This window comes from Carassius gibelio, chromosome B7 (genome assembly GCF_023724105.1).
Source record: "Carassius gibelio isolate Cgi1373 ecotype wild population from Czech Republic chromosome B7, carGib1.2-hapl.c, whole genome shotgun sequence".
NCBI classification, from domain to species: Eukaryota; Metazoa; Chordata; class Actinopteri; order Cypriniformes; family Cyprinidae; genus Carassius; species Carassius gibelio.
Window position 1 is genome coordinate 967,895 of NC_068402.1, and position 19,344 is coordinate 987,238.

Genomic DNA, 19,344 nt, shown 5'->3' on the forward strand with positions numbered 1-19,344 from the left:
TTATAACAAACACAACAAGTTTTCTTTTCCATTATAAATGTACAGAAAGTAAAATAGCACTGACCTGTTACTGTAATCTTAACTGTATTACTGAACTCGCTGTAGTAGTTTCCTCGTCGTGCTCTGCACCTGTATTCTCCTTCATCAGAGTCTCTCACAGACTTGATTGTTTTAGTTGCATCAGTCGTGGATTCAGGGTTTGAGTCTTTTGTCCAGTGAATTGTCCATCCAGTTAACTGTCCCACATCACAGCTCAGAGTAACTGTGTCTCCAGTGAACACTGAACTCTGGGGTTTTACAGTCAGAGTCGGCTTCAGTTTATCTGTGAGTGTACAGTAATGCAGCGAACATTTTACATTATAGTTGACTGAACAAAGGATATTTCATAATATAAAATTAAAGTAAACACTGCTGAAATACTTTGTGTATCTGGATCTGAATGAAATGAAATAATCAATCGTTAGCAATAACACACACACACACACACACACACGCACACACGCACGCATGCACACACACACACACACACACACACACACACGCACACAGACACACACACACACGGACATCACTGCATCAGAAACAAGGTTCAACAGATTACATTTTGTTCCTGAAATCAAGATTGGATTTTAAATGAATAAATAAAAGGCCCTCAAATATTACTAATAATTATGTAAATGTTTTACAGAACTGAGGTTTATTGTTTTAACTCATATTTCATAATATTTTAAATATTCAAGAGTATTTTTACAAAAACATTCTTATAAAAAAGTATTATATTATAAACATGCTTTCACTCTGACTACATTTTAAATGTTTTTAATATTGTATTGTATTAAATGTTGTATTATATTTAAGTGATTAATAATAAACTAATAAACATAGAAGCTCAGATGTGTGACCTTCTGTCATTACAGTTTATGCATCGTTGATTTGCTTCTGTTTTAATGATTTATCTGTAGTAATCAAGAGTATGTGTAATTGTTGAAATACTAAAACTTACGTATTAACAATTTATTACAAATATATGGTCATATGATGCGCGCACACACACACACACACGTTTGTTTTTGTGAAAAGTGGGGACATCCCATAGGCGTAATGGTTTTTATAATGTAGAAACGGTATATTCTATCGCCATTCACCAACCCTACACCTAAACCTAACCCTCACAGGAAACTTTGTGCATTTTTACTTTCTCAAAAAAACTCATTCTGTATGATTTAGAAGTGTTTTGAAAAATGGGGACATGGGTTATGTCCTCATAAGTCACCCTCTCCTTGTAATACCTGTGTCATACCCATGTCATTATACAGAGTTGTGTCCTGATATGACACAAAAACATGCCCACACACACACACACACACACACACCAGAAACTTTTCTTCAAATAATATCACTTTATCAAAATTTCTACTTTACAGCTGTGCAGTTGTTTTTATAGCATTTAGGTTTAATTAATTAATTATTACTCTTTTAATGTTAATTTTCACTTTGAATCATGGAGATATCATGGACGATGTGCTGGGTTTAGTGGTAGATTGCTGACATAAAATAAAAATAACATGAAATATTAACTACAGTCACTAGATGACTGCAATGATCACTCGCTCATGTTGAGACATTACACAAATATTATTATATCATTAATAAAAGAGACACTTTGTGTACTAAAGTACTACTTTTGCAATTATATTACAATATTTAGACAAATTATGAATCAAGAGTTATTTTGGAATTATTTTGTCATTTGTTCATGTTTATGTCGTCATTACACACATCTGTGTCTTCATGAGTTTCACATTGTGAATAAAACACTCAAGATCTGCAGAATAATGATTTATGAATTGCTTCAGTCTCATAAGAACAGATGCTGCTACAGAAGAGAATATGAGAAGTGTTGAGCCACAAATATTGATGTTAAATGATGATTAAACAGATGTGAATCTGATCACTCACCTGATACAGTCAGTGTAACAGCAGCACTGATGTATGATCTCTGTGAGTCTGTGTGTCCTCTACAGCTGTATACACCACTGTGAGACACATAAGCTTTGAAACTGATCTCTGCTGTTGTTGTTGTTGTGTATGGATAGAAAGGATTTCCATCTCTAAACCAGCTGTATCTCCACTGAATGTGTCCTGCTCCCTGTATGTCACATGTGAGAGTGATTGTCTCTCCTCTGAACACACGCTCATCTGGAGTCACCTTCAATACAGCTTTTACTGATAAACATAGAAATAAATATACATTATTAATTAAAACATTACAGTATTATCACTGTTATGAACTCAAAATGAATCCCCCTGAGAAAAAATAAATAAATAAAAAATTCTACATTAAATTAAAATTAGAGTTTGCTTTGTGTCGATGAGATTATTGTTGATATTTGTTAACCAAATAAAACATTGATATTAAAAGTCTATTTTTATTACAGCTCGTACAACATTTATAATATCTGTAGTGTAAAATGTAAGAGTGTAAAAAGAGTGCTGATATAAAATAACATTGTGATGTGGTCATGTGACCGTTTGAACTGTTTAGTGTTGCAGGATGTGATCTGTTTCACATACTATTAAGAAATAGACAGAATACAACATTGTGCTGAATTCATTCTGAACAAACACAGTCTCTCAACTGAATTCTGTCCTGAAGGATCTCAGGTGGGTATTTCCAACTGGAATGTGCTCATTTAGGTGTCAACTACAATGCACACATACATTTTTAAATATATATTAAAATAAATTGTAAATCATTTAGGTAAAAATGAGGCCAGTTTACCACTTTTATTTATTATTTTATTTATTTTTGGTTGATGTTAATAATGAGTTTTAATGTCAAATTGTTTCACCTCCAACGCATATTTTCACCCCTATAGGTGTTTTTTTTTCTTTTTAATCCTAATATTTGTGGAAGGGGTGCACAACAATACAATCCTGCTTAGGACACCCATTTGGCCAGCAGTGGCCCTGTACATAATAATGTATAATATACTTTATATACTTCATATATTTATATATTATGTTAGGTAAAAAAAATCTTAGCCTGAATGCACTGTAAGTCGCTTTGGATAAAAGTGTCTGCTAAATGCATACATTTATTGAAATGTATTTATTTATATACAGTATAGAGAGAGAGAAACGTTATTTCCGGGTCCAATACACAGCTGGTTTTCGTGTACTTCAGCAAGTCATTGACATATATATATATATATATTATAATCACATTGCACTTGAATCAAGTTAAAGGTGTAATTTGCAGGTGATGTATGTATCTTTCTTCTTACGATGCACTCAGGGCTTTACGATTACTCCAGAGCACTCGTAGATCTACGATGATTTTCAAGTGCTACTTAAGTTACGATGCTTTTAGGAAACAGACCGTAATATTAAGATCAGTCGTACGATCAATTTTACGAACTTCTTAGGCTTACAAAGCTTATGGGAAACTCAGCCCTGGTTAGTAATTGATTTAAAGTGAATAGATTTCATTCTGGCTAAATGTTTTATTAATAGAGCTTACTGTTTGGTGTGTAGTAATTTGAATTATGGCTGTGTAAATTGCAACTGCTACTATTTCTGTTATTGACCTTTCAATAATGTTTTGCTATTAAGGGCAGCCTACCACACCATTGATGTGAACTCAGCTATACATGCCATGTACGTCAGAGGGAGCTATTTCAGGCCCTGTTGAGATTTAGAGAAATGCCCATGCTTTTTTATTTTGCTTTTTTATTTTTATTTTGAATTTCTCATATTTGTGTTATTGCTACTATTTGTGTTATTGACCTTTCAGTAATAAAAAAAGACATATTAAGATTATTGTGAGAGTATTTTTGTATTTTCAAAATACTAATTACTTGTATTTTATTTAAATACATTTTTCACATCAGTATTTTGTATTTTATTTTGTTACATTTCATGAGCCAGTATTTGTAGTTTGTAACAAAATAGTTTTTGATGTATTTGTGCCCACCTCTGGCCCAGAGAAGCACTTTCAACCTCTGAGATTCACAACATACAACACATGAGTGTATTCTCATCAACCAGTGTGACGTCAGACAGTCGAGCTCTCTCTCTTTAAGTTTTTCTGCTGGTTTTGAGTTTTCATTAGAAATTACACCTGAGCAATTTTCAATCTGGTTTCTGACCGCATCACAGCTCTGAGACAGCACTCATGAAGATAATCAATGATATTCAGTTAAATACTGATTCTGGTAAAATATCAGTGCTGGTAAACTCAATCTCAGTGATGTGTTTGTAGAGCGATCGTAGACTTCTAGGGCCCGAGCTCCTCAACTCCTTAACATATTCTTTCAGAGCAGATTTACGGCAAAAACAACAGTGAGTAAAAAAAATAATAATTCTCAATGGTAGTGTAAAAAACACACCCTTTCTACCCTGTCAATATCAGCAGTTTTCAGCACTCTGTTTAAGTCTGTGTTGCTTTAAATGCTAATGAGCTCTGCTGACCCCGCCCCTCTCTTCCGTGGGGTGATGAGCAGACTGTAAACTTCAGCCTTGAAACTTGCTAACTAGCATATATTAGGAAAGGTGATTTGCAAAGATTCATTAAGAAACACTTATACTCACTTCTACTGTACCGTGGGCATATGTCAACACAAGGAAAGTGTATTTGTGTATGTGTGTGTGTGTGTGTGTGTGTCTGTCTGTCTGTCTCTCTCTCTGTATGTGTGTGTGTGTGTGTGTGTGTGTGTCTGTCTGTCTGTCTGTCTCTCTCTCTGTATGTGTGTGTGTCTGTCTGTCTCTCTCTCTGTATGTGTGTGTGTGTGTGTGTGTGTGTGTGTCTGTCTGTCTGTCTGTCTCTCTCTCTGTATGTGTGTGTGTCTGTCTGTCTCTCTCTCTGTATGTGTGTGTGTGTGTGTGTGTGTGTGTCTGTCTGTCTGTCTGTCTCTCTCTCTGTATGTGTGTGTGTCTGTCTGTCTCTCTCTCTGTATGTGTGTGTGTGTGTATACAAGTAAGTTTCATTTCTAGGTCCTTTGCAGGTCTGAGATCATTTGAAGTGTTACTCATATAAACTTTCAAAATTCAAAACATTATACAAAAAATAAAAGTTATAAAACAATAAATATGTTTTGATAATGAATGCCAAGAGTGTCACACATTAGTGCACTGAAAAAAAAAACAAAAAACAAATTCAAGCAGTAATAATTTGTCTTTTGATTCAATTTACCATTATTTGTTTTATTTTTCAAGTAATATTTTTTTCGTTCAAAGCATGATAAATATAAAGATTTTTCATGAAGAGCTCAACTAAGACATTTGTTTTTATTACTGTAAAATATCAAGGTTAAGTTAAATTAAGTTTATCTCCTAAAACTTAATTCTACACTTCATATAATAGGAAAACCCAGCACTGGATTATGTGAAACATGTCAAGTAAAGGAAACAGTTGATCATGTGTTGTTACTCTGTCCTAGGCAGTGTTAATTTTGACACGCAATTTTAATTTAGTTTTAGTCTTAGTCTTTTGACTATAATTCTTTTTAGTTTTAGTCAAGTTTTAGTCATCTGATTTGTTTTAATTTTAGTCTTATTTTAGTCGACTAAAATTGCTTGGTATTTTAGTCGACTAAAATTGCTTGGTATTTTAGTCGACTAAAATAAGACTAAAATCAATAACAGATTTACTAGACAATTTTTTACAGCTGGTATAGGAAACAAACTTAACCAAAATATATAAAACACAAATTCAACTTTATTTCAACACAACTGTGTCTTTATTTCGATTCAAAAGCTTTTATGCAGCAACAAACACTGTCATGATAATGTAAACAATAACTAGCTGCCAATTGACCATCAATAAAAGAAAAATAAAGTTAGGTCCAGGACAGGGGCGGCGTTAGGGGTGGGCTAAGGGGGCTGGAGCCCCGAATGTTTTCAGTAAAGCCCCGAATGTTTTTGTTACCACCATGCCATCAATGAGTTTTCATGCCCAATAAAATATTTTATATTAGAATTTAAATAAATAAATAAATAAATAAATATCTCGCTACTCTCACGTCTACAGTGTCTGTCAATGTACGCGTTGTCATTCACACCCGACGAAAACCGCCCACTGAGTCTAGTGCTTCTGACTGACATGTAAACTAGCCAACCATCGATGAGCGTCTGTACGATCCAGCCAATGAAAATAGATCTTTTTGAGGCAGGCGGTTTGTTGGCGTGTAGTATTTTATTAGATCAATTTCCTTGAAAATTGAAATGGATATTTCAAAATTCTTTGAAAAAAGAAACACCCCCAGCCAACACTTGAACACCAAGATACAACAGCTTCAGGTATCTGTAACTTTCAATCATAGTATTATATTTTTAAATTTAATTATTAAATTGTGTCTGATTTAACGTTACATTTTGAACATCTAACAGTTAACGGTTGTGCAGCACACTTTAGGACACACACACACACAGAGAGGTAAGAAGAAGGTTTGGTTAGCACGGTCTGTGGCAGACTTTTCGTGTCAGGGCAACAATTCAATAAATAAGACAATAAAAAGACATATTTCGCAAAGGAAATGGTTCCAAACAAAGCATGTTGTTGTGCTCTGCCGTAAATTTGCTTGCGTAAATGATTCACTGACCCATTCATAAAAACAGTTGCTTACTTTTTTCTGAATGAATCATCCGTTTCAAACGAATCCATTGATTAAATGACTGACTGACTAACTCATTAAGGCAGTGGCATACCGCCACCTAATGGCAAAGTACCATTCAAAAAATTTTCATAATTTAATATTTCTGTATTCCAAATTTTATATTTGATACATTAGCCTCATAAAATTATTTATGCAATTTCTAAGTGCTGTGTAAGTGCTCCTTCAAAAATATAAGTGTATAGAGCCCTGCATTTATAATTATACTTGGCTTTAAGTGTTTGTGTGTGTATTATGTATGTATAAAGTAAGAATAAGGTAGCATATAAAATTTAATATGTGCAGGAAGAATGGGTGAAGTTTTTGTTGTTGTTGTTATTATAGATTCTTTATTCACCTTTTTTTATCTATTCTCACAAAAATCATGCCATTAAGTGAAGACTATTAAAACAATAATAAAGGGATGGGATGAGAAAGGGATGTTCTAGGAACACTGCAGACAGACCCAAAACGTGAAGCTTCAGCAGTATTCCTTTACCCAATTTGGAACACAGCATGTCAGTGAACTGCTTAATATTTGCTTCTTATCCCTGTTCTACCAGGACGAGTGTAGCCAGTCAGGCTTTATTGGAAAAGAAAAGAAAACTAAGAGATAGAGACAAAAATAAATGATATAGAGACACAACATCAGCATATGTGTCAGGATACAAGGGATAAACTTTAAATAAGGCCATCCTTAAAAATATTTTGGTTTGCACTGCAGTAACAGTAATTAAAAAAAAAGGGTAGGTAGGTTGGTCTATTTTTTTTTTTTTCAAGTTTCAATGTAAAAAAAAGTACATTTTTGTGATGGTGATGACGTAGGTATGAATTTAAACAAATTAGCATATCGTGACGTCACTGACTGGGTCTTCAACCCGTGCCTTCGGGTGCATCACATAGACAGTAAAAGAAATGGACACAGCAACCCCATTGGAACTCAATTGAGACAAGTGAAACCCATTTTTAGCAATTTTTAGCACTTCCGTTTCTGACGCGCAGACTCAAACGAAGCTTGATGACGTCAGCAACCTGTCTGACAGATGCAAATGTTCTAGTAGCTGTGCGTGCAAACTGCCATCGTTAATCTTGCAGAGACGGTGAGCTTGAGCGGGGAGTTCTTTGGCGTGAGTGAGCAGGAGTAAGTATTCTGATTAATTATTTTGTATAGTATTTTAAAATGTAACGCCAGTACGCCATATTAAGTTAATTGCCTGCGAGCTTCTCCTCCTGTCTGTACGGTAATGCGACAGAGAGTCGAGTGGTTATGACGCAATCGTTAGCCTATTTTTACAAAAACTGTTTCTACGGGGCCATAATGTAACATAGAAGGTAATGGAGCCATTTATACATTGTCGTGTATCTTTAGAAATAAATAATGGACAAATGGAATCTTTATACATCTCAGATGTAAAGTTATTCGCTGTCAATTGGATGCTAACGCAAGTGAAGTTCTGCTACAAGATGGCATTTATTGCATGAATTTCAGGTGAGAAGAAAAAAAACGAGGTACTGTTATACTGTTTTACATGCATCCAACGCTACGTGTCAGTGCAACCTATGAGAGACCGTTTACTTCACTTTCTTGGGTTGTCACTTTTGTCAAAAAACTCCTGTTTGATTTGAGTGACAAGTGTTCATTGAATCGATTGTCAAATCGATTTTGCATGTCTAAATAAGTTTTATAAGGCAAATAACACCTAATATAGGTAAATCCACGGACAACAGGCAGGAGGAATGTAAAGATTCAATATATTGGTAAAGACCAATATTTCTGATGATTTATTGGTGTGAATTTATGTGCACAATGACAAACAGGAGTGCAACATTTTCGAAAAACAATAAGCAGAGTGGACTGCCATAATGCAAAACATTTACTGCAGGCTTCAACAGGGCTGTGTCTACGATTAAATTTCAGCAACAACAACAAATCGCATAGGCGATTTTCTAGGGCTGTCAAAAAAATAGTTTTTCGAATATTCGTCAAATTTAAAATAAAAATCCACATTGCATTAAGGTGTGCATTAAGAAAGATGCCTTATGAGTCCCGGTACTTCACAGTCCGTGTTCCATTCCATCTCACCGCGTGCACAGCTATGTCTACACAACTTTCAAAGGCAGACGAGCTCGACACGCAGTATCTGCTGTTTCATCTTTCACCTCATGTACGTGCACCGTCCGCAGTCTCAAACAATGCAATTTACATATTAACAATACTTACTTAAATATAATTAATAGTATTTTATTGCTTTTGTATTATTTGTTTAAAGAGTAAAAAAAAAATGGTCGGTCTTAATGCAAATTTACAATCGGCAAGTCGGTCGGACTAAAAGCAAAAAAATAAAAATAAATTCAGTCTGTGCTAAATTGACAGGGGCGGTCGGGTTACGGCAAACATGAATATTTTTAAGGATAGCCTAAAATGTTTTAAATTAGTTTTTAGTTTTTATTGTTTTTGTATATTTTAAACAAGGTAAATCTTTCTGATTTATTAAAATAAAAAGTCACATACATGGATTTTTCTGGGCTAAGCCCCGGATCTCCACTCACCCTAGAACCGCCCCTGGTCCAGGACCTTAAAGCTTACAGCTGAGCTGAACAATAAGTGCATACATTTAAAGTAAATATTTAAGAAGTTGGATGGATAAAAAAAGTAACAAGATTTTATAAGGTATTCATTTGTCTAGCAATATTGTATGTTTTAAATACTACAATATTGCTAGATTAGTATGTATAATGATAGGATGTGAACATTGACGTTTCACATGACTAATATAGAAATATTTGTGATATTGTCAACAAGTAGAACATTATAAAATATACTAAACATTAGTATTAATCAAATGTATGTATCATAATATTACGTATTAGTATTGTGCTCTCATCTAACTTGATTAAGGGGCTATTTTACAGTACTTTTCAGTTCGTAATATTTAATGCTACAACATCTACGCACTGCAGTCTTCCAATTTTGCTTAGCTCAATAAACAAAAGAACATCGTTGTGAAATTACATTTGAGAAAATGTCCGGGTGGCTCGTCTGTAAATGTCTTTTCAAATTGGTTGTGTTCTTGCCACGAATGAGCGCTCCGCGTGCTTTACACTTTGTTTTGTTTTGTTCGTCGTCAAACGTGAAGCGAGCTATGAACATTTTGTCGCTCTTTTAGACATCACCTCTTCGAATGCCGACTTCCCGGGAGCTCATTTAAAAACTGAAAACCTTCGCTTCACGTCTCAATAAGTCAGGCTCGGATTGGTTCTCTTCTCTCATGCAGTCTCGCCTATTCCGTTTTGCCGGTTCTTATCTGCTGATTTGATTTTCGTCACAGTCTATTTTCGTCTCGTCCTTTATTCGTTGACGATAATGTCAATCAATTTAGTCATAGTTTTAGTCTCCATCAGTGCCTTCTTTTTTAGTTTTCGTTTCGTTTTCGTCCGCAAAAATATATTCGTGACGAAAATAATGACGAAAATATTTAGTCAACGAAATTAACACTGGTCCTAGGTGTGAACAGGAAAGGAATGAACTTAGAATCACAGAACTTAGGATACATATTAAACACAAAACAAGTCAGACAGACTAACAATGAGGCTAAATGACTGCAGCTCCTAGCGTCAGTCGCTAGTGCATCTGTTGAGATCAGGGGAGAGAGGTTTACCTGCACATCAACTACTCGCTGGCTTCCGTTACAAACAGAATATAGTTATCATAATATATACCTAGACTGAAATCACTTCACAATTATCTCAAAGAAAAAAAAAAGAAAGAAAAATATATATAATAAATAATAGTAATAATAATACCTCATTAAGAAACCTCATTATTATAGTTGCATATGTGCAAAACCACACATACATATACTATACGTATTCATAATATAGAGATATTACCTCAGGTAACAATGATTATCAAATACCAACAATGGTAGATGGAATAGCACAAGTTAAATACACATGGATATAACAACTAATCCAACACTCCACACATTAATACAATCAAACCTCATTATCATTGTAATGGGACCAGACCTATTTTTGTAAAGACGTTTGAAAAGGTGAATGCTTTGACATTGCTTTAATTAATCCATTTTGCTGGGGATCTTTTGCTCTTGTGATAGTATTTTAAGGTTTATGAAACTAAAGATGAAGAATAAGAATAACTATCTTCCCCACTCTGGTAAAACTATAGAGTAGAAATAGAGCAGACGTCAAACCACAATCATCAGCTCAACCTTTATTAGGCCTCTTAACACTTCTGTCATTTTCTCTCTACACACAGTTTCTAAAGTTAGAAATGCACAAATAACAATGTGTCTTCAGCGGTGAGCTGAAAGAAGCCAGTGCTGCATATTGCTGTTTGTTTTGTTTTTTACAGGAAACAATTATTCAATGTAAAAGAAACTTTTACAAATGTCCAACATAACATAACTGAACATTAAACATTAATAGATGCTTCCCTTCACTCAAAAACATAACATAGCATTTAATTTCAAAATGTACTCTCCATATCCAGCCATATGCAAAGCATGCTGGGAACTAACAATCACCTCTAAAATAAAACTGCAAAATTGAGCTAATTCTCTTAAAATAAATAGGCAGCCTTCTTTCCTTAATTATTTTAGTTTAATCAGTTCCCCAATTCAATCAAAGACCCATGATTGTTTTACAGTGCGCTTTTATGAAGCAAAATTGGAATGTAATTAAATCTTTTTAAAAGAACATTTCTGAATAAAATCGTGTATTTGTTAGCCAAGGTATTTATTTATGCATGCACACAGACACCAGAATAATCTAAGTGGTTAGACAGTATCTCGAGGATGCTTTTAATAAGGTACACCAACCCGATCTCACGGCAATTCGTACATTTTTCACAAGGTGGCTTATTCGTACGAATTTGTACGACCACACTCGTACAAATTCATACGATTGTTGCCAAATCGTACGTATTTTACGAGTTGCACAATTCATATGAATTTGTATGAATGACCTACACCTAACCCCGCCCCTAAACCTAACCGTCAGTGGGGTCGCATAAAATCATACGAGTGAGGTCGTACAAATTCGTACGAATAAGCCACCTCGTAAAATACGTACGAATTGGTCGTGAGATAGCATTGGGTACACACAGTTTTGTACCTTTCTTTCTGAGAGTGTATGGGCGCTCTTTTCTGTTATTTACCTTTTGTCTCTCTTTCTTTTGCTCGAGAGACTGTTTGTGATCGGTGAAAATTGTTGTTTGTCTAAACGTCGGGACATTTCTCATCCGTTAGCCAACTTAGCTAGTTTTCTCACGCGCCTGCAGCGGACAAACCACACTTGAACCAGCGAGCTCTACTGACATTTCATTCATCTCTTCCTATTTCTTTTTCTCTCGATGTTGTTTGTGAAGAGTGTAAGTTAGTTTTACTGATTCCAGCGGAGGAGAGACGATGGTGGCACTAATATGATGAGTGCAGTAATTTAATGACCATGATTAATAGACATGGCTGCTTTTTGAAAGAGTAAGTTTAAATTAATTACAGCGATAGTTCACCCAAAAATGATAATGTGATGTCTATCTGCTTACCCTCAGGGCATCCAAGATGTAGGTGACTTTGTTTCTTCAGTAGAACACAAACAAAGAGTTTTAACTTTAATTTATATAATATTTACCTCTGGTTAATATTCGTAGACTTATAAGTGCATTACTGCCACCTATCTCTCAAATGGACCATTGACACTCTTGATTGAGATTGTAACAGTACTTATATAATTTTTTACCTCTGGTTCAGCACAATGTCCGAACTGTCGCAGACTTATAACTGCATTACTGCCACCTATCTCTCAAATGAACCATTGACACTCCATCTACAATCTCAATTAGGAGTATCAATAGTCCACTTGAGAGATAGGTGGTGGTCATGCACTTATAAGTCTGCGATCTGCCATAAAGCAAAAAGAAGAAGACACGTCACGCGCCAGCTGTTGAGAATGTGCTCAGGAAAGTTCAAATACATAAACAGATGAATATACTTCTCTTCTATAGGTTCAGAGCCCTCTTAATGAGTGTCTTTTTGTGGTAGGAAGAAGAAATGGAAGAGATGCTTTGGAAGTGTAAGTATGGCTCTCATAACAGTGAAAAGACAGCACAGCTATATAAACATTATCCCTCTGTTTCACAGACAAGGCTTAAGGCTAGTCCCAGACTCAAATGCATGTTCAAGCTGTCTTAGATGAAACTACCTTGTACTGAAACATCTTAAAATATGTCAGTGCCATTGTCTTGTATAGATGTACACCAGTAATGTTCTTAAGGCATTTTTATGAAAGTTATTTAAGTATCCTGATTTAACTAAGGCCTAGTCCTGGTTTAAGCTAAGCCCTGTCTGTGAAACCCTGTCTCTTTGTTCAAACATGGAAGTTATATAAGAACGGAACAATTTTCTTGTTCACGTCAGGCATGTACATTAATTTAAATCACTTTATGGACTAAAAATGCACACTTATGCCACCTTCACACTAGACACGTGCCGCTGTAATGAATATGCACAGTATTGTTATCGAGGGCACTTCTAAATACAGTGAATAATTATATATTACAAATTATTAAGAGTTTGGAATGCATTTTAAGAATACGTTTCCCATCAACTGGTGAAAATGCACAACACTGCTGTATGCTGCTTGAAAGAGTGTGTGCTCTGGTGTTAACAAACACACATGAGATGACATCTATCTATCTATCTATCTATCTATCTATCTATCTATCTATCTATCTATCTATCTATCTATCTATGTTTATTCATTTATTTTTTGTTTAGGCCAAGTTATTTATTTTTCAAGTTATGAAATATAGATGTGAATCATTAACCTAGATTTATTTAATTGGATGAATAAAAACATTTTTAAAGTCTGGAACATGTTCTTATGTTAATGATGAACTACAGCTGTGGTTTTCTGCTGAGAATGTGAGAAATTACTTCACATATCCGCTAAAAATGACACCGAGACAAACTGGTAAAAAAAAAAAAAAAAAAAAAAGTAGCATGGACATCTTTTTTTTTTTTTTTTGGCAGATGTCACTTGTTTGATATATTGTGTTTAATGCAATAAAATTAATTATTCAGTTAATGTGAATATTGTTTCACACTACTGATGCTTCACTGACTACAAACCACATCAGGTCAAAGTGTTTGAGAAACAGGACTCACTTCCTGTTTGACGTTGCCATCAAACTTAACTTTGACATAGCAGCCAAAGAAATCTAAACACTTAGGTGTTTTCACACTAAGTATATTTTAAATGAACCAAACCTGTTCAGTTAAAGTGAATCAGAAAGGGAACCAGAGGCAACTGGAATGAAGATGGACGAACAGACGAACTCCTTCTGCTCTCTCTGACAAATAAGGATTTCTCTCACTCTGCTGCTCTGTGTTTCACGGAAACCTGGCTGAATGACGCCATACCGGACAGTGCGCTCCATCTGCCGGGCTTTCAGCTGTTCAGAGCGGATCGCGAATCCGAATCAACAGGGAAATCGCGCGGCGGCGGGACATGCTTTTACATCAATGAACGGTGGTGTACAGATGTAACTGTGTTAAAGAAGATGTGTTGTCCTGATCTAGAAATGCAGTTTGTCAACTGCAAGCCGTTCTTTTCGCCGCGGGAGTTTCATTCGTTCATTTTGGTTAGTGTTTACATCCATCCTCAAGCGCATGTGAGCTCAGCTTTACAGAAACTCGCTGATCAGATTACAGAGACAGAACAACAACACCCAGACTCTGTTTTAATCATTCTTGGGGACTTTAACCAAGCCAATCTCTCCCGTGAACTGCCAAAATACAGACAGCATGTTACTTGTCCCACCAGAGACAGTAATATATTGGATCACTGTTACACCACAATAAAGGATGCATATCACTCTGTTCCACGAGCAGCTTTGGGACGTTCTGATCACTGTCTGGTTCATCTTATACCGTCCTACAAGCAAAAACTTAAATCTGCTAAACCTGTAGTAAGGACTGTGAAGAGATGGACCAGCGAAACAGAGCAGGATTTACAATCTTGTTTTGACCTCACTGATTGGAGTGTTTTTGAAGCTGCTACCACCGATCTGGACGAACTCACAGAGACTGTAACATCCTATATTAGTTTCTGTGAGGACATATGCATTCCTACCAGGACTTATTTAACATTCAACAATGATAAGCCATGGTTTACAGTAAAACTCAGACATCTTCGTCAGGCCAAAGAGGATGCCTACAGAAATGGGGACAGGGTCTGGTACAATCAGGCCAGTTTACTTCCAACGACTCAACTTCAGTGTGGAGAGGTCTAAGAGCCATCACGAACTACAAGACACCATCCCCTTGCACTGAGGCTAATCAACAACTTGCTAACGACCTGAATGAGTTTTATTGCAGATTTGAAACCCCCAACACCCATTCTGACCATCTCCCTACACAACCATTAACACATCCTGCAATCCCACCCTCCACACCTCCTGCTCTTCAAATCTGTGAAGATGATGTGCTCCAGGTCTTCAAGAAGAACAAAAGAAGAAAAGCACCAGGCCCAGATGGCGTTACACCAGCCTGTCTGAAAATCTGTGCTGACCAGCTGGCCCCCATCTTTTCACAGATCTTCAACAGATCCCTGGAGTTGTGTGAAGTGCCTTCCTGCTTCAAACGCTCCACCATCATCCCCATTCCAAAGAAACCCAAGATAGCAGGACTTAACGACTACAGGCCTGTGGCTCTAACGTCTGTCGTCATGAAGTCGTTTGAAAAACTGGTTCTGGCTTATCTGAAGGACATCACTGGACCCTTACTGGACCCCCTGCAGTTTGCTTACCGAGCAAACAGGTCCGTGGATGATGCAATCAACATGGGATTGCACTTCATCCTGCAACATCTGGACAAAACAGGGACTTATGTGAGGATCCTATTTGTGGACTTTAGTTCGGCTTTCAACACCATCATCCCAACAACCCTTCAGACCAAACTGACCCAGCTCTCTGTTCCTAGCTCTATCTGTCAGTGGATCACCAGTTTTCTGACAGATAGGCAACAGTTAGTGAGACTGGGGAAATTCACATCAAACAGCTGCTCTACCAACACTGGTGCCCCTCAGGGATGTGTTCTCTCCCCTCTGCTCTTCTCCCTGTACACCAACGACTGCACCTCTAAAGACCCCTCTGTCAAGCTCCTGAAGTTTGCAGACGACACTACAGTCATCGGCCTCATCCAGGACGGTGATGAGTCTGCTTACAGACAAGAGGTTGAGCAGCTGGCTGTCTGGTGCAGTCTTAACAACCTGGAGCTGAACACGCTCAAAACAGTGGAGATGATCGTGGACTTTAGGAGAAACCCACCTGCACTTTCCCCACTCACCATCATGAACAGCACTGTGACTGCAGTGGAGTCATTCAGATTCCTGGGTTGTATTTCCTTCGCCAGCTGAGGAAGTTTAACCTGCCACAGGAGCTGCTGAAACAGTTCTACTCAGCCGTCATTGAGTCTGTCCTCTGTACTTCAATAACTGTCTGGTTTGGTTCAGCAACAAAATCAGACATCAGAAGACTACAGAGAACTGTTCGGACTGCTGAAAGGATTATTGGTGCTCCCCTGCCCACCCTTCAAGAACTGTATACATCCAGAGTGAGGAAAAGGGCTCAGAAAATCACTCTGGATCCCTCACATCCAAGTCATCCCATCTTTGAACTTTTGCCATCTGGCCGGCGCCTCAGAGCCACAAATACCAGAACAGCAAGGCACAAGAACAGTTTCTTCCCCCAGGCAATCTACCTCATGAACAGTTAAATGTTCTCTACTTATGCTTATAAACGTGCAATATTCTTATATTTATTTGTTACCCCTCCATCCTAGAACATTCCTGCATCTCACTCAATCCTATTCCATTATCATTTATAGCACAATTGTTTATACACTTATTTATTTGCCAATTTGTAAATATCTCTTGTTTTTTTTTTCTGTGTGTTGTTGTCTTTGTTTACTGGAAGCTTATGTCACTAAAACAAATTCCTTGTATGCGTAAGCATACTTGGCAATAAAGCTCTTTCTGATTTCTGATTCTGATTCTGATTCTGAGAGGGACTGTCTCTCCTCTGAACACACGTCTATCAGGATTAACACCAACTACAGGTTTGGGTCTCACTGTGAAACAAGTAAAAAACACACTTCACACGCCTGAAAACATTTCAGATGATCTGTGATACCACAATTATTATTATTTTATTTGACATGTAGTTTAACTGACAACACATTGTTAATGTATGACAGTATTTATCATGTTTTATAACAAACACCTCAAGTTGTCTTCCACATAAAAAATAAGCGAGCGCTGACCTGTTACTGTAATCTTAACTGTATTACTGAACTCGCTGTAGTAGTTTCCTCGTTGTGCTCTGCACCTGTATTCTCCTTCATCAGAGTCTCTCACAGACTTGATTGTTTTAGTTGCATCAGTCGTGGATTCAGGGTTTGAGTCTTTTCTCCAGTGAATTGTCCATCCAGTTAACTGTCCCACATCACAGCTCAGAGTAACTGTGTCTCCAGTGAACACTGAACTCTGGGGTTTTACAGTCAGAGTCGGCTTCAGTTTATCTGTGAGTGTACAGTGATGCAGTCTTGAGTTCACTTTATTGGTCAGTCTATTTATGTATGTCCATAAAAAAAAAAAAAAAAAGAAAAAAACAAACACTGTAAATGGCTCTAACCTATTTAAATTTGAGTTCTAACACTAATATTCACATTAATATTTACATCATATTATCACTGTGAACATTTTCCATTTTAGATCAAACTAATTATATTTCTTAATATAAAATTAAACTAAACACTGCTGAAATACAGTATTGTTCAAAATAATAGCAGTACAATGTGACTAACCAGAATAATCAAGGTTTTTAGTATATTTTTTATTGCTACGTGGCAAACAAGTTACCTGTAGGTTCAGTAGATTGTCAGAAAACAAACAAGACCCAGCATTCATGATATGCACGCTCTTAAGGCTGTGCAATTGGGCAATTAGTTGAAAGGGGTGTGTTCAAAAAAATAGCAGTGTCTACCTTTGACTGTACAAACTCAAAACTATTTTGTACAAACATTTTTCCTGTGAATCACTAAACTAATATTTAGTTGTATGACCACAGTTTTTTAAAACTGCTTGACATCTGTGTGGCATGGAGTCAACCAACTTGTGGCACCTCTCAGCTGTTATTCCACTCCATGATTCTTTAACAACATTCCACAATTCATTCACATTTCTTGGTTTTGCTTCAGAAACAGCATTTTTGATATCACCCCACAAGTTCTCAATTGGATTAAGGTCTGGAGATTGGGCTGGCCACTCCATAACATTAATTTTGTTGGTTTGGAACCAAGACTTTGCCCGTTTACTAGTGTGTTTTGGGTCATTGTCTTGTTGAAACAACCATTTCAAGGGCATGTCCTCTTCAGCATAGGGCAACATGACCTCTTCAAGTATTTTAACATATGCAAACTGATCCATGATCCCTGGTATGCGATAAATAGGCCCAACACCATAGTAGGAGAAACATGCCCATATCATGATGCTTGCACCTCCATGCTTCACTGTCTTCACTGTGTACTGTGGCTTGAATTCAGAGTTTGGGGGTCGTCTCACAAACTGCCTGTGGTCCTTGGACCCAAAAAGAACAATTTTACTCTCATCAGTCCACAAAATGTTCCTCCATTTCTCTTTAGGCCAGTTGATGTGTTCTTTGGCAAATTGTAACCTCTTCTGCACATGCCTTTTTTTTAACAGAGGGACTTTGCGGGGGATTCTTGAAAATAGATTAGCTTCACACAGACGTCTTCTAACTGTCACAGTACTTACAGGTAACTCCAGACTGTCTTTGATCATCCTGGAGGTGATCATTGGCTGAGCCTTTGCCATTCTGGTTATTCTTCTATCCATTTTGATGGTTGTCTTCCGTTTTCTTCCACGTCTCTCTGGTTTTGCTCTCCATTTTAAGGCATTGGAGATCATTTTAGCTGAACAGCCTATCATTTTTTGCACCTCTTTATAGGTTTTCCCCTCTCTAATCAACTTTTTAATCAAAGTACGCTGTTCTTCTGAACAATGTCTTGAACGACCCATTTTCCTCAGCTTTCAAATGCATGTTCAACAAGTGTTGGCTTCATCCTTAAATAGGGGCCACCTGATTCACACCTGTTTCTTCACAAAATTGATGACCTCAGTGATTGAATGCCACACTGCTATTTTTTTGAACACACCCCTTTCAACTAATTCAACTAATTGCCCAATTGCACAGCCTTAAGAGCGTGCATATCATGAATGCTGGGTCTCATTTGTTTTCTGAGAATCTACTGAACCTACTGGTAACTTGCCACGTAGCAATAAAAAAATATACGAAAAACCTTGATTATTCTGGTTAGTCACATTGTACTGCTATTATTTTGAACAATACTGTACTTTGTGTATCTGGAACTGAATTAATGAACTAGAGAAAAAAAAAAAAACCTTGTCAAGACAAACTAAGTTGTAAAATGTTGTGTAAACTGTGATGTTATTTGCATGATGCCAGACTTTATTCCACACAGCACAACTGCAACCACTAAACTCAACAGAAACTCTATTCAATCTCAACATTAAACACTAATATATTGTGACGAGCACTCCCAGAGGAATCAGCGTCGCCCTGGAAACC

At 36.7% G+C, this 19,344-nt stretch overlaps 1 protein-coding gene and 1 long non-coding RNA gene across 2 annotated transcripts in view; one reads left to right on the forward strand and one right to left on the reverse strand.

The window, feature by feature from the left end:
- Positions 1 to 19,344, forward strand: part of LOC127962297 (uncharacterized) — a 315,639-nt gene that overhangs the window by 269,899 nt on the left and 26,396 nt on the right. The window lies entirely within an intron of this gene.
- The window catches only part of LOC127962237 (leukocyte immunoglobulin-like receptor subfamily B member 1), a 238,583-nt gene that overhangs the window by 173,189 nt on the left and 46,050 nt on the right, over positions 1 to 19,344 (reverse strand). Inside the window, exon 4 of the mRNA XM_052561777.1 lies at positions 65 to 322. Coding sequence (XP_052417737.1) covers positions 65 to 322 — 258 coding nt within the window. The remainder of the gene's footprint in view (positions 1 to 64; positions 323 to 19,344) is intronic.